The sequence below is a fragment of the Agelaius phoeniceus genome, chromosome 3 (genome assembly GCF_051311805.1).
Source record: "Agelaius phoeniceus isolate bAgePho1 chromosome 3, bAgePho1.hap1, whole genome shotgun sequence".
NCBI lineage: Eukaryota > Metazoa > Chordata > Aves > Passeriformes > Icteridae > Agelaius > Agelaius phoeniceus.
The window spans coordinates 90,250,869-90,267,333 of record NC_135267.1 but is presented as its reverse complement, the minus strand read 5'-3'; the positions used below and the strand labels follow the sequence as shown (position 1 = coordinate 90,267,333).

At 36.7% G+C, this 16,465-nt stretch overlaps 1 protein-coding gene across 2 annotated transcripts in view; it reads left to right on the top strand.

Annotated features, from left to right (window-relative positions):
* The window catches only part of CAMKMT (calmodulin-lysine N-methyltransferase), a 212,623-nt gene that overhangs the window by 160,131 nt on the left and 36,027 nt on the right, over positions 1 to 16,465 (top strand). For both annotated transcript variants that reach the window (XM_054629736.2, XM_077175840.1), the window contains exons 4-6: positions 8,049 to 8,109; positions 11,692 to 11,746; positions 12,797 to 12,860. In XM_054629736.2, the coding sequence (XP_054485711.1) occupies positions 8,049 to 8,109; positions 11,692 to 11,746; positions 12,797 to 12,860 (180 nt within the window). The remainder of the gene's footprint in view (positions 1 to 8,048; positions 8,110 to 11,691; positions 11,747 to 12,796; positions 12,861 to 16,465) is intronic.

Genomic DNA, 16,465 nt, shown 5'->3' with positions numbered 1-16,465 from the left:
TTTGTCTGTAATACATATTTCTAGTATCTTTCTCTGCTCTTGGTTATGTTGAAAAACACCCTTCATTGAAAAGATTGAAACACTATTTTTCTGTATTTTTAAGGAACAGGAGAGTCTGTGAACCAGAAGGCAGCTCTTAATGTTCCCTCTCTGCATTTTTAGGCTAGTTCTGCTGTTTGCTATAGTAATATTTGTTTTAGCATTTCTATCACTCCAATATGTATACTTGCCTTTCAAAATCTGTGAAAAGTATTTAAAAAGAAAAGAGAAAATGCTAGTATTTCAAAACCCTATTATAATGCATTTTCAAATATGTCAGACACATCTTTGTTAAAATTAAACCAAGGATTGGTTTTGAGCGAATAGCCCTATATCCTTACAGATGCTGTGGATGGATGCATCTAAGCTGCTTATTATATTGATGGGTTTTGCTGCTCTGCAGCAAATGAAAACAGGCAGCTGCTTCCTCCATCAAAGCAAAAAGCAGCCTGAGTTTTTATTAAACGAGTGTTCATTTCTTCTATTGCCAAAATTCTTACACAAAACAAAAGAGCAGTTTTAGCACATTATTGCTTAACTAGACATGAACAACTGACAGCAAGTGATAAGCCTGTCTGCTTTTCACAACTGGTAATCATTTTTGGAATAGATGTTTTAATATAGTTGAATATAAAATTTTGTAATTTACATCTACAATGGTACATAAATTTATAGATCCAGTTTTTTGCAGGAGAATGAAGGCTATAATCACAAAAGGTTTGTTCCAGTGTTGTTTAATTTTTAATAACTATTTGAAAACTAGGTACCCCCCCCACTCCACTCCCAATACAAATTCATTCATTTGAAAAAGATGTTAAAGACAATCATACCAGTAGATTTGTACAGTTGGCCAATTTTTCTTATGGAAGGGATATGCGTACATTTACAGCTTTGACTTGTTACTGTATTTCCACATCAGTTCCACTGAGATTCTTAAGTTTGTGCTCTATAAGACATTTGCAGATTGCAGACCATCATGTTTCCCTCCTAGTCGTGAATAATAATGAGAGTGAAAGTGAGAGATACAGTTCTGAGGCCATTTTGCCTAGGCTGAAGATCTCAGCCAGTGCTTATACATATTTTTCAATGATCTGAATATCATGAATTCTGCTTTAGATTGGAAGAAAGACAAGAGTTTTCTACAAAATGTATGTGCATAGGGAAAAATGTTTCTCTTTATATTCTCTTCTATTTTTTTCCTGGTGTTCTTGTACCTTTTCAAACTCACTTATAGCATTCCTGCTGTGGAAAAGTAAGCTAGCCATTCTCCCTGCCTCAAATTACTCCTCTTCACTGGACTTAAAAGGTGGTTTGCCATCTGCAAAAGCCAGGTGCAGTAAGGCTCAGATATAAGGTACTGCTGTAAAGGCTATTAAATAATTTTATTTTTTCATACTGTGTGCATTTATTGCTGAAGTTACTCACTTGTAAATACTCTTAGGGTAAATTTCAGAATGGAAAATCTCAGATTGGACAACTGGACTTTCAAAATATGTTAGCTCTTAAAGATGCTGGTATATGAGGTGGTCAAATCTCCAGAGGGGCACAGTATTTGGTAGCTGTCCTCCTTTTGAAAATCTGCTCTCAGATCCATTTTTGTAGTAAATAATTCTACAGTTCCAGGCGCACCATCTGCAACTAACTTGCAATGATGATCCTTTTTTTATCTGCATCTGCTGTAGATAGGTGTTAACTTAAAATTTTGTGTACTGAAGACAGTTAAACAACAAGGATTTTCTTCAGTGAGTTTTTTCCTTGCTTAGCAATTTCCTACATTTCTTCATTTTACTAAAGTGAGCAGGTTTGTCTTTGGATTATTATGAAAGTTATTTTCTCTGGAATGTTTTCACTTCTCTATGCATGCATTTTATGGTATCTAAAAATTAATATTTGCAGTATTAGTGCCTTATTATGTGTGTTTGCATTGTTTAATTCAATAACTTTAGGTGGGATCTTAGGTAGCAGGGATTACCGATTATCCTTTCATCTGTGTCTCATTTTGTGTGCTGTGTGGATAAGGGAATGAAAATAAAATCTTTGCTTCCTGATTATCCCAAGCAATATTTTATAATGGTAAAATTATATTGAAAAGAGGCTTGAGGTAAGGAGTTTGAAGAAAGCTTAGAGCTAGAAATATTTTTGAGAGCTATCTATGCCAACTAACTACAGCTGTGCAATTATTTGCAGGTAATCTTTACTCAAGCAATTACTCAGATCAGAACACCCATGTTATATGTTACTACTGAGGTGTATTTGGCAGACATACACTGTGCCTCCACCTGGTATCTAGTCTTAATTGTGCTATTCATAATTTCATGTTCTAGCTTTGACTTGGAAGTGAAGTTTACTGCTCCACTAACAGAAGGGTTCATAATATTGATTAGAGTTTAATTTTGAAATTGGCCCCTAAGTACTGTGCTGTTGAACCTTGATTTTGATCCACTCTCTTACATCTCCAGCAGAGGTATTACCCTCAGATCTGCTTACCCTCAGCAGATGGACTGTGCTTCTTGCTGTGCACGGTGGTGGTGATCCACAGAAAAGATAACCAGGATAAAATTATCAAACTTATCTTCCAATATGACTTGAATACAGTCACATAGTCAGTAGAAAATAAGGTTTTATACTGTAGTATTAAGGTTGTGACAATGCTATAATACTCTAAGAATGGAAGAACCTTATTTTAAGATCCCAGAATTCCTTATGTTATATTCCTAGAATAGCTTTTTCCAGTAAATACCTTAGTTTTAGGGATTTTCCATCTTCTCTACAGTCTTTTAGCAGAGGTGATAGGGAATAATTGCCTGTCCAGACAGGCCATTAATTTAACACCTCTGCACAGTCTATTCTAGTGCTAAAGATTTTTCTGCTTTCCACTAACCATGTGTCTCGATGTGGAAGGATAAAAATGCCTTACTTAGGGTCAGAAAACAGTTCATCGTTGCTCAGTGAAGTTGTTGGTATGACTTTTGAGACATTATTCATCACTTTGCCTGAAAATGCTTTTCTTGCCTCTCACTTTGATGACTATTAAAGCAAATAAGATGATTTCATGTAGTCAAGAATCAGGACATACTAGAAAAAATATCTTTTTGAGTGTATTCATATGGGGAAAATGACTGACTTTTCAAATTTAAATTGTCTTTGCTTTTGAGGGTAAAGATAGGATTGGTACAAAATTTACTTGAGTCTTCAAATGAATAGGAAGACGTCTCATAGTTTAATAGTGCAAATAAAAGACAAAATTTGAATGTTGAGATGTCTGTACATGGGGCTGTGAGAAGTGCTAGGGAAATGTGAAAATACTTTCAATTTGGCTTAGCTTTGAAATTAACTTCTTAATCTGCTAGCATGAGTTAAGCACTTGTGGGACAGCTTTATACCTCCTACTCAGAGCTCTCAGGGACAGCTCCCCTGTCACCTTCACTTGTCCCTATGTTTCCTGTGTGTAGTGTTGGCAGACAGTAGAGAAGAGCTCAACTAATCTTGCACTATCCCAGTTAAAGTAATCAGTAGCTACCGTGATTTCTTTGTACCTGTGGTGCACTGCTGAGACATAATAGCTCCAATAGTCAGATGTCTTTCTTAAAAATACACATCTCAAAATTCTTTTCTACTGACATGATGTTCTTTAAGAACTTCACATCAGATCTCAATATTTGTTATCCAAAGGTTGACAGCATTCTGTAAAATACGTGGTAAAAAGCAACAGGAGGAGAGAAACTTTTTTTTTTTTTTAATACTGGATAATTTATTTCTGGTAGACAATTTTCTGTACTATCAGAGTATTCAGCATTTTTAGATTTGTTGCAGAAGAAGCACAGGCTTTGTGTAGCTTTGGATGAAAAAACAAACATCCTCAGAAGGCTGTCTACATGTGGCTTAGTCCACATTGCTTGAAGGTTGCTCTAAGAAACTATTGTGCCATGACTAGTGCAGAAAGACCTGATACTTTCCAATACCAAGCACTATGGGAGTGATAAAACTAACTTATGTTTCTTTCCATTATTATGATTTTTTTTTATGTTCTATTCTTCTGTAGGAATAGCTTGGGTACCTTTTCTTGGTTACATTGTACCTCATGGTGTAAGCATGTCTTGCATTATTTTTCTCAGTCTTCCCATAATTTCATTCTGTGTGTCTAAGTAACTTAATCTGTCTCTGTCTCTTACTTTGGTTCCTGATGTGCAAACTTGAGATAGTAGAAATTCATAATATCATCAAGTTCTTGTGAGGTAGACTCATGGCTGTGGTGACGTTTTATGACATGGTGACAAGTGCTGTAGGAATGTCTGTGTTTTGTGATTCGTTTGTGATGCCTGCACTGTGATGCATTTGTAGCATTTCTCTATTCACCATTGTACAATTTAATGATGATATTTTTCTACTCCTTCTACTGTAATATGTACCATAAATCTGTCTGAAAGTAGACATTGTCTTTCTTATGGCATTTGTACTGAGAATCCTGCTCCATCCTAGTGGTAGAAGGATACTTCAGGAGTTGAAATGCGGGCAAGGATGAGCTCTGTCTCTGTCCCATGTGTTCAGACATACCCATTCTTGAGGGTCTCCTTTGAATGCCAGTGTAACTTAATTTTTCATATGTTTCAATAGAGATTCCAATGCTCTCTGGCAATTAGTCTCTGTTTTCAAGTTGTAGTTATCAAGGTGGTAAAGATTTTTAAAACCTCCAGTAAATGTCACAAAATATTTATTTTTGCAAAAAGAAACTCTTGTTTCTCTCTGTTCCATCATACAGTGAGATTTTTTAGCCTCTCTCTCTCGGACTTGTAGAATATTTATAGCCTTGAAAATATAAGCACCATTTGGGGATCTTTTGATATGCTTTTGCCTTTTTTGGCTATCTGTAAATAGTTTGCTATTGTGTAAGTAATTGTGCATGTAAATAGGTAGCACACAATATTGTGTAATTGTAATCAAATTCAGAAATCAAAATGAGAATAATTTTATTTTAAATATGAAAGAATTATTTTAAGTGTGTTCATAGGAAACTTAATCCATATCCATATGTATGTGTTTGCAGGAAATAAATTATGCTTTTCACAACGTAGTAGTAGTTGTTAATTCATAGGAATTCTGCATTTCTGCATTACAGCTGTATGTTTTCTAACAGAAGCAGAACTATCTTTCTTATACTTGCAACTTCAAAATGTAGGTCATTGTGTTGGCGAATGTAGGTCAGAGTGAGGAGGAAGAAGACAGAATGCAAACTCCTCCACATGGATCTTTAAGCTTATCCCTGTTTTGAAGGTAAAGAGGCTTACCTACCTGTTCAGGCACGTGAAGCTTTTCCTTTCACTAAAATTAACACTGATATCCTGGCTTCTGGCTTCTTGGCTTAGCTGGGAGCACCGTGTGCTTCCACGCTTGTGACTTGTTCATGAAAGGCCTCCTGACTCCTGCTTCTTTAGCTTCCAGATGCTTGTACCATTGCTGAGGTGACTCTTCCTTCCCTGTGGGGGAAGGCAGTGGGAAGGAGAGCTGTGCTCATTGCTGGTGTGTGCCTAAAGAAAAGCATTGTCCTTGCAAAGGTGCTTCACCCTTCTCTCAGCACAGAGCTATCTGATACACCTGCAGTTCCAGCCGATATCAACATTGAAATGGCAGCAGGGGAAGGAACAGTGACCCCTCAGAAAAGATTCAGTGACACCATTCAAAGTGCCCTCTCAATAATAACTGCAGAAAAGTGAGAGACATTTGACTGAGGGTACTGAAAAGTCAGATGTTGAAGGATGTTTGCTACATTTTTAAAATTCACACAGGCTAGAAGTTTGCTATAAAAGCGTTTCAGTTTTTTATGTTTGTGGGTGTGAGGATTTTTGTAATGTGAGATGCAAGTATTATAAACGGTGTTAAATTAGCTGTGTCTTCACTAAATATTAAAAAAACTTTTATTGCTTGAGTATACACCAGTCACTGCAAACTGAAATATTCTTTATGTTACACACTAAAATATTTAAACAGTCATTATATTTATTGCAAAATCTGTCATTTTAGCATATTTCAGTGCTCAAAAGCATTGAAATGCTCAAAGGGAGATGAAAAACCCTGTACAATTCATAGTGTATGTTTCACTAAAGAATGGGTAGTCTTGTGTGAATATTTTATTTTAACCCTTAGCAAGTCTAAGCAAAATAGCACATTCAAAAACACCTGATCGCACTGAACTGTCATAAACAGGACACATACAAGTATTGCATTAGTAGTTTTGTCATACATGTGTATCATCAGTCTAATTTTTTCCCTTTAAATATCTTTTTAATACAAAAGTTATATGTAAAGTTTTGGACAAATCCTGTCTTGGCTTTTGCTTGATCCGCATGCAGTTAAGACGTTGTTAAATTTTCCTTATTTCTCACTAGGAGTAAGGGTAGTTCAGAATACTTACTGGACAGAAAGGACTAATTATATTGATGATGGTTTCAGTTAGGCTTTAAGTGATTTAAAGGATGACAGTTTGTCTCCCAAACTCCTGGTTCTGTTAAAAATGTAGTGATGTTTTTAGCCTTGAGAACAAAATATGGTAAAAATGGCCTAAAGGATACACATACATAGTAAGCTGCATGGAATTCAACTTACTTGTCTAGAAATATCTAAAAGATGCTCAATATGTCAAATAAGTTTACTGGAACCGTTGAAATGTCTGTAGTTCATAATATGAAGTTTTTGTCTCAATTCTCAGTGTTGTGTGTTGGTGGAGGTGGGGAGTAAACTCTGGATTTTACCTGCGGACAGACATGTAAACATGGTTTTTCATTGCTAAGCAACCACAGATGAAAAACACATACAACCATAATTCAGCTGCATATGCCTTTGATTCTTCCTCCTTTAACTTTGGGAACCTTTGCAGACACAACTCAAGTTCCTGAGTCTGGTTTCCTCGGGCCCCCTCCAGCAATGAAGTCTGGTGCCTGCAGGAGAGCATTCAAGGCACACAGGATCTGTGCTGCCCTCTCCACGGGCCACAGCACTTCTGTTGGACATTCCAGTCAGGTGGGAAACTGGTCTGACAAAACAGCCAGTTTCATGAGAGACTGGTTTTGAAGAAATAAATGTACATGGAAGCCTCCAAGTAGTTGTCAATGTTGATGATGACCAGTAAGTTTTATGATGGAAGCTAATTAATTAATTAATAATACAGATTAGGTGCAGAAAGGTGATTGCTCCTGGCTATTTCTGTAGGAGAACTAGGGGAATTCAAATGAAAATGGCAGGGAAGCAAGTATAAAATGAGAGAGGAGGGGTTTCCTTATACAGCAGGGTGAAACTGTGGTGCTTCCTGGTGCAGCTCTAGAAAGTTTATCACAGAACAACCAGAACAATCCTTCAGTGCCTGTTAAGACGAACTTAGCACTTGTATTTCCTGTTCTCCTTCTTCTGAATTTCTTGAGCCACAACTAGAAATCACACTTTTCTTGCCCTAGTCCTGGATTTGTCCTTAGCATGTCCTTAGCTGCTTTCAGTCAGGCTGATGCCTGACCTAACACAAACTAAGAGAAAAGGAGCTAAATAAAAAGAAACTGGAAAGAAATGGAGTGACTGTAGGATGGTTATGATGATGGTGATGATGATGTAGCTAATGAAAAACTAGAGGGCTCCTGTCCCCTGTTGTAAATAGGCTACAAGGCAAAGTTGGCCTTTCATCTGGCCTGGCAAAAACAGGTTGATGTTCATGTGAATGCCCGAGTGAATTAAATTTTATATGACTTTTAAAGACTTGAGTATTGCATAAATGTATGTAGATATATGTGTATGTTTATGTGTGTGTGCATGTATCTAAAAATTTCTGATCATTAGTTGTGATGAAATCTATGAAATACTCAATTCCAATGTTTAAATCCTAGGTCTTCTTTTTTTTTTCTTTTTATTTATGGCAAATATAGAAAATAAAACAGGGGGTAGAGCTCTGCAAATGGTAATATGCATTCAAATATTATTTTAGACCAAAAAAAATCTGTTCTAAGAAGGCAAATATCTTTGTTTTATAGGTCTCTGGCCATCTGAAGAAGTGCTGGCTTACTACTGCCTAAAGCATAATGAAATATTCAGGTACAGAGTTAAACATAAAAAGATATTTTCCAATCCCTAGTTTTATTGTATCTGCATGGTAAAGATTGCTATGATTTAAGTCTTCAGATTAAATTTAAAATGTTCAAGGTGAAAGCATGTTGCTCTTAACAAAGAATTCTCAGCTGCCTTTGGGTACTAATATTGCACAGCAAGCTTTCTGCTATATGTCAAAGACTTTTGATTTCCACTCAAGGCATTTTATTTCACTTTGATTTTTGGGAAACAAAAGTGAAGCTCCAATCGATCAGTGCTGATTGTGAAGGTCAGGAAAAATAAGATATTCTTTAAACTGACATCTGTTGCAAAAGCAAGCAAAATATTATCTGATGAAATACATAAAAATCACTGCTTATAGTAAGAGGAATTTGCACCCATTTTTAAGTGTTGTGAAACAGTTTTGAAACATCCTTCACTTTTATTCAAAACTTGTAGAAGTCAGCTATCAAGGCTCCAATAGGAACATCTAAATATAAAATCCGTCCTGCATCCACTTTCCTTCCCCCTGACTATACTGAGATTTGCACTTGGAAATCCTTGAAGTTTCATTGTCTGGGGGATGAATAGGGTGCAAAAAAAGCTATTATAACAATGCGTTTGGAGGCAAAAATTCTGTTCTGTGTGAGGGTGTAAGGCAAGTACCAAGTAAACCAGACTTGGATAGAAATCCTAGTCTGTGTAAATATGGCATTGGGTAAAATCAGGAAGACGAATTGTAAGTCTCTGCCCCTTGTACCAAATGAGCAACTTGCTTAGACTCCTATCTGTAGTCAAAGACTGTCGGGTTTGTTGTTGCTGCAATGGCTTCCGAGGTATTTAAAAGTCCTTTTTCCCAGCCCCTCGCTCAAAGAAGAAGTCGGGATTTTCAGCTTTGGTTTTCAAGGTTGTTTATTTTCTCTTATCTAATACATTCTTTTTCGGACCTGTGGAGGTCCGTCCAGCAGGTCGGGTTGAGGCACTGAGCGCCCTCAGGGCACTGTTACCTTTTTATACTAAAAACTACGTGTACTTCATTTACTACAATTTTCCAATACTTATCACCTATGTTAGACAGTCTGTCTCTATCCTAAACCAATCCAAAAGTGCCACCATCACAGTAGAAGATGGAGGACCAGAAGAAGGAGAAGGACAGGACACGCCCAGATTCCTCCATTTTGCCTCTTGAACCCCCATTCTAAAAACCCCAAAATTCTACTTTTTCACCCTGTGATAAATTTACTATCATTCTATTCAAACCCTTGTGGCTTGCAACTCCTCGCACAAAGTTGGTAATTGTTTCCATGGGCAAAAATTGAACTCACAGTGTCTTTGACTCAATGCCCTGGTCTCTGAGCCCCCTGCCAGGGTCTCGAGTCCTCCAGAGCAGTCAGAGCAATGTCCTGGGTTCTGACAAAAGACCTGGCACCAAAGTGTGCCGTGGTCCATAAAGCCTCATTCCTGCTCCATCCACCACCTGAACAAGTGTGGCCCATTAGGGCAGGCAGCTCATACACCTGATGTGGCAGCCGCTACTCCTTCCTCCCAGGTTGGCTGTGTGCCTCCTGCTGCTGTAGGGATGTCCCTGTAGCACTTTGCTGTCTGGCCCCATGCTCATATGTTCTACTTCTTCTGCAGGGCTCCTCACAGCAAACCTCCTGTGCTGCTCACTCAGAGGATATTTTCCCAGTTTGGGTATGCAAGCTGCGATATTCAGAGACAACTAGCAGTCAACTTCCACAGAGTAAATGGGCAGTTTCGCATCCTGATTTCTCAGGATTATGCCCTTCTGACAGTACTCTCAGAGTAGAATTTCTTATGTGAATTCTCATTTATAAATGTCACTATATATTGCCTGAGAGACAGATAAAACTTTTAAAACTTGCTAGTAAGGGAATTGGCACTGAAATAAATTTCATATGCATAAATATTTGTGTGTATATGTGAATGCTCATTTATTTTGTATATAGAAATTTGTTCAAAATGCACTAAAAGCCTTACACTGGATACTTTCTGTGTTTATTTCAGTAAGTATGATTCTTATAAAGGAGTAAGTGCCTTATAAACCTTATATATAGCCATGTGTTTATAGTTTTAATATATAATACACTAGTTTTAGAAAAACTAAAACTTATTTGAGGAAAAACCTATAATCATTCTGTCTAAAAACACAAATTGCAGATTTCCCCTTTTTTTTAAATATTATTACTGGGTTTATGTACAGCTTGTTCCTCCAAGGTATGTCTTTCTTTTGTCTCATTTTGATTAAATAGGGCAACTAGACTTTTTTCAAATAAAATTTGTGGTGTCTAAGAAAAATAAATCTAACCCATCCAGACAGTGAGCATTATTATACAGTCATACAGCCTAGTCTGCTCGCCTCAGTGAGCAAAATATCAGCATCTTTATACTGATACTGATATGGCATCCTAGATGCTCTTCCTAAATATCAGTGTTGAGTGAGTAAGGAGGTGACCCTTTCACATAAAAATAGATTTCCAGATGTTAATGTTTTAAGGGAGAAGAAATGGTGCACCAAAAAAAAGCAACCAAGAAACCCTCCAAAACTAAACTGAACCAAACAGTTTAGCTAAAATTCCATTTTCTGCCTGTCAGAAGTGTCTCAATGGGAATGCTCCTGCCAGCTGTAACAGTTGCCACAGATTTTGCTATAAAGCAGCATGTTCCTAGGCTGAGGCTCTGCCTTGCCCCAGACACTGCTTCACACACAGTTTCGGTGCAGGGTCAGCGTCCCTCCCTCCTCCCCTCCTGGGGCATGCCATGGCTCTGGAGGACATTCTTTATGGCTCCCCCTGCAAGCTCCCATCCGGCACACTCTCTGCACCAAATTATATTTCACATGCACGTCTTAATAACAGCACAGTATGGTCTAAGTTAAAAGCAGCCTTTTAGACCATGTATTCAGCCCTTTGATCGGGCTCAGTTTAGGCTCTTGACACTAACTTCGTTTCGTTTTCTGAGGCTTAACCGTTTGCCGTTCCCATCGTTGTTCATAACAGCATTGTTTGTAGGTCACTTGCAGTTTTAAGTGCTAATTGAAGGATCAGATTTCTTCGTGTGTAATTATTCTGTGGTATACGGCTTGCTTTAAAACTTCTCTCTTTTTAATATAAAAAGGCTTTTAGGCATAACTGTATGGAGAGATATATAAATAATATTAATTTCCCCATTTACTTCTCTAGCTGTTTTTGCAAGAATGAATGTGGATTAACATTGTTATCCTTTCCTAACAATTATCTTTCGCTACTCTAGCTAGTTTAGTTCTAAAAGACAGAGCCATTGACAAGGGAAAAAAGGGAACCTTCTCAGATTTTTCAGCTCAGCGGTGGTAATGTTGCACTGAACACTAATGAGGGAACCCCCACTGATTTGCCTGCTTTGTGACTTTTCTATTTCATAATTATTTTTAAAACGCAAAACGACATGAGGTAGCCTAGTCATGTCTCTACAACTTCCTGGTAGCTCAGTTCTTACTGCAGATGGCAATTTGTTCTTGTAACATATATGTCTCTCTGACCATTTTCATCTAATTTGTATGGGTTCTACCATTTCCTTTCTCTCTTTCAGGGACCTTGCTGTGTGTGAGCTAGGGGGTGGCATGACATGCTTGGCTGGGCTCATGGTAGGTCTTTTCTCAATTCCAATCCCATTCAGAGGAAGAAACAAAAGGAAAAATGTTCCAGTGCCTCCAACTGCTGGGTCAGAGAACTGTCAACAGCCTCAGCTGCGGTCAAGCTGCAGAGTCTTGAGAGACCTTCTAGATTGACTTGCTTTCGTATCATATTGATTTTATGGTTGCCTCGATGAGCAGAAACATTTTACCTCGGTGTAGTCAATATCTTTTGTTGTGACATTCCAGGCCACGTACTGTCTGTCTTTCATTGCCATAGCCGAAGCTTTTTTTTTTTCAGATTATAGTCCCATTTGCTAAGATACAGGAATAGCCTGGCGAATCACAGTTGGAGCACCATGATATAGCTGCTAATGTTTTGCCTGCATTATTACACCAACAAACATGATCCAGAGCTCTCGGTAATTAGATTCTTTTGAATTAGATTGGCCATTCAGGAGAGTCGTTCACCATTCTCTGGGTTCTGAGTCATGTATTCAGGAGATATTATGTAGCAGTGCAGTGCATTAGACAAGTTTTTATGTCTCTACAAATAAAAGCATATTGTTACACTGATTGGCATTTGACAAACCTGTCGCTCTTATACAATGTGTCGAGGTTACAGCCCAATGTGCGAGCATGTCAAAGCTCACAAAAAAATTACCCTTACAAAGCCATCTGCCTGCAATGCAAAGTTATATGAAGGGCATCAGGCAGTCAGACAGAAGCAAGCTGAAAGGCAGAGTGACAGCCTTGTATGATGGCTCTACTAGATAAACAGAAGCCCGCAAATGAAAGCCTCTCAGAATACCATCATCGGCTGTCACAATGCAATTACGGAACAGAATGATAGCAAGATAGAGGCTCCCGCAAATGGAATGATAAAAGTATTGACTGATTTGATTGAATGATTAAAATAATGCAGACATAAAATGAAAAAAGATTGAAGATTGTTACAGAGAAATAGGTGAGGAAGCATGATACTGAAGGCTTGTCACTCCTGTCTTCACTTCCACATAGACAAGCATATTTGCTCATTGTTTGCTGTGCTCTTTTTTTCAGGTTGCTATTTCTGCAGATGTCAAAGAAGTTCTGTTAACTGATGGAAATGAAAAGGCCATCAAAAGTATCCTTATTCAGATAGAAAACTGGTTTGTTGTGCTCGTTCCTTTTTACTGGCTGAGTAACAATCGATATAAAGACAGACAGCATGGGGCATATTAAGAAAAAGTCCCCACGTAAGTAATTAAAAAACAGATGTGGAATATCTTGAACGGAGCAGCAGCTTCCCCCATAATAAATGCCACATTTTCTCTGTTAATTAAAAATGCACATGTTGGTATAGAGCGTGTACTGTAGTAAATATTTGCCCCGTGGTTGAGTGCTGGAAGATTCATGTGCATATGCTGCACATTACAGGAGGTGTAGCAGGGAATCAAATCATCAGCTTCCCTCCATGTATGCGTTTTGCATAAGGGCTAGATTTTTTTTTCCTACTTTCAGATACTAGCCCCTTAAAACATATTCAGCATTCATATATTTTCAGAGCTTTTCCAGCATATGTTAAAATGTTTCATTGTCGGTGCTAAGTTATAACTGCCTACAAATTGCCCATTTAGTCTGCTTAATCAATTACCAATTTATCATTATTTCTCTTGATGTAAGATTGCAAAACTCCTCTGTCCCTTGTAGAAAGTATTTTGTTGTATTTCTTATATTAGAATAAATTGCTATTATGCTCTTCTAATATGAACAGATAGTTCATAAAATTGAACTGGACTTAGGTTAAGCAAGAGAATGAGTGAGCATAATTTGTGGCCACATTAAATATCAGCACAGAACAAGAACAGATATATACGGTGAATACTAATAGCCCTTAGAAATTGAGAGGAAAAAAAGGAAGATATCTATTTGCTTTTGTTCCTTGATAATCTTTCCATTTACATTTTCAAGCAGGCTAATTTTTCAGGTTTTGGCCACTGCAGCATCAGAATTATTTCTTTTTGATATTTGTATATATTTGAGAGCTAATGTACTGAGTACTTAGTAAAAAAACAAACTAATCTTTAGCTTAAATGAATTGCAGTTGCTGATGCCTGTTAAAACAGGACACATTTCAGTGCAATAATATTAGCTACTACCTTTAAAAAAACTTTCTCAGAGGTAACTGAGGTAACTATAACTGCTGACAACACATGAACAATTTCATGTTAAAAACAGTCAATCCTAGATCATATCTGTTAAAACTTGAGGTAAGCCTGCGAAAAGTCTCTTTTTCTTGAAAAAGCAAGTTCTCACCTGTTTTCCAGGGATTATTATTTTGTTAAATTCTAATATGTTAGACTGGTGTCTTAAGGAGGAAGTTTTCATTATTCTGTGTATTTTAATCAGCACCACCTTTCCAATCTTTCTTCCATGTCATTATGAAGATAAAAAATGTAGGAGAAAAGAAGTGTTTCAAAACTAGTCCAACAAAACAAACTCATGTTGTATAGAAGCATAGATATTTAACAAAAGGTCGTTTTACCCACAAAAAGCTTCAGGTGAGCTCAGTAATCATCAAGTCAGCAAATGTCTTGCATAGCGGATTCCATAAACATACCTGAACTTTTTTGAAATTTAGAAGTCTTTTATAACATGAAAAATTGGCAAGTGTAAAAATATCCACTCAGTCCTTGGAATTAAGCAAATAAAAGTGCTTTTATTCCTGAAAAAGATACTGTTAATATTATCTAATTATCACACCTTAGTTTTTCACAATATGTTTCAGAAATGTCTTCTGTTCCCAAAAGTCTCACAAGAGGTCTTCATCTGTATTCACTCAGTGAATCCCTTTCAGGGAAGTGATTGGTGGAAGGCTCTAACAGGAATTTATTTTTCTTTTTTAACATTTGGTGCTCAGAAGGCTCAGCATTCAAAGTGCTTTTATTGTGTTGGATTTTACAATGGGCTTAATATTAGCAGGGTGCCAAAGTGCAGCAGGCTAAGAACTTTACTGTGTAGGTGAAATGTATTCTTAAAAGTGCACATAATAAAATTTCTGTTGCATTTTATATGGTTTATGGACTTCAGTAGTAATTTTATGATCTGTCTTACGGTAATTTCTTTTGCACTCTTTTCTATAGTGACTGACTGTAATAGAAGTTTAAGCTAAATTTAGATCTGTTTCAGCCTGACCAGACTCACTGAAATCAGGGTAGAATTTTAGGTGTAATTGGAAGTAGCATTCACCCCAAGTGCCACTGGCTACAAATTATGTATTTTTGCTAGTTCTTATTATTGCTGATGGTATTTTTTTGATTGTTTAGCATACCAAATTAAAGTAATGTGGGATAAAATACTGTTTTCTTTTCTAGATTCTGCTCTTCAGGAATAGTTAATGTCTAGTATTATGGTTTTTATGTAGGTATTATAGATTAAAATAATCTTGTTTTAAAATTACTGTTTACATCTTCCCTTTAAATTTCTTAGGAAGCTTAAATTACATGCCAGTCATACTATAATATCCAAAAATTACTTTCCAAAAAGTAAAAGTGGTTGTCAACAAAAAAGAAAAAAATCCCTGTCAGAAGCCAGGAAATCACCAAGCAAGCCTGCTAATTATTCTTAATGGGCAAGATGAGCACATTAAGAAACAAATGAATACATCAGTGAAATGTAATTGAAAATCGACCTGGCAATAGTGCATTGCATCTGAGAATCTGCCTTTGTATTATCAACATCATCATAATTATTGTTGTTTTTGTTGTTGCTATCACTATTCAGTGAGCATAACTAACAGCTTTGCTTTGTGAATCTCAAGCTTTTGACGATTTGATTTTTCATTTGATTTTTGACATGCTTCCTATTAGTCTCCATTTCATACTGCCACATGGAGTATTCACTATGTATGTTTTCAATATCCATATTAGGATACGTTATTGAAATGTTAGAAATTTAAAAATTTTAACAAATAAATTAAATAATTGTTGCCATTCTAACCCTCTCATTGTGAAATGTGTTGCTATATTTTGTATCAGTCAATGATCTTATGTATGATGTTTATGGAGGTTTTTAAAAGGATGCTATGACTTGAGTTGCTAGACCATTTCAAAGACTTCACTCTAACTCCTTTTGCTTATCATGAGCAGGGTTGAATTGATTCAATAGATCGTTTATATTGCAAAATCAATAAAATAAAGATAGGTGTTACTCCTTTTGCCACTTTGTTCAGAACTTTATTGCTAATTTAGTGTGTTTTATCTAAGTTCTTTCAGTATCATTTAAATAAGGAAAGTTTTAGGATTAAAACTATAGACATTTCAAGTGATAATAGAGATATACATGGGCAGAGTTATCAGATTCATCCCCTGTTGTAATTTTGGATGATATGCATTCAGATAGAAACTTTCAACTTACATCTGTGACATAAGTCAGTCATGAACACCAAATTTTATTTTCTCAAAACACTGGAAGCATGTTTAGCACTTTGACATTTCCAAATCCAAGGATGAGGTTCATTTTAGTAAAAATTGTCTCCTATTTCAGAGAGGCTGGGTGCTTTCTGCCTTAGCTCTATTTCACACCATGCACTGGTGACTTGAACTACTGTCTGAAAGCATCAATAGTACAAAACATTGTTACAGTGCACTATAATGGCCATTAAAATAGAGTGTATGGATCTTTCAACAGTCCAGGGAAACTTAGGTTAGAAGGGTCATGTTTAGCCTGAATGCCTGAAAATATGGGCTC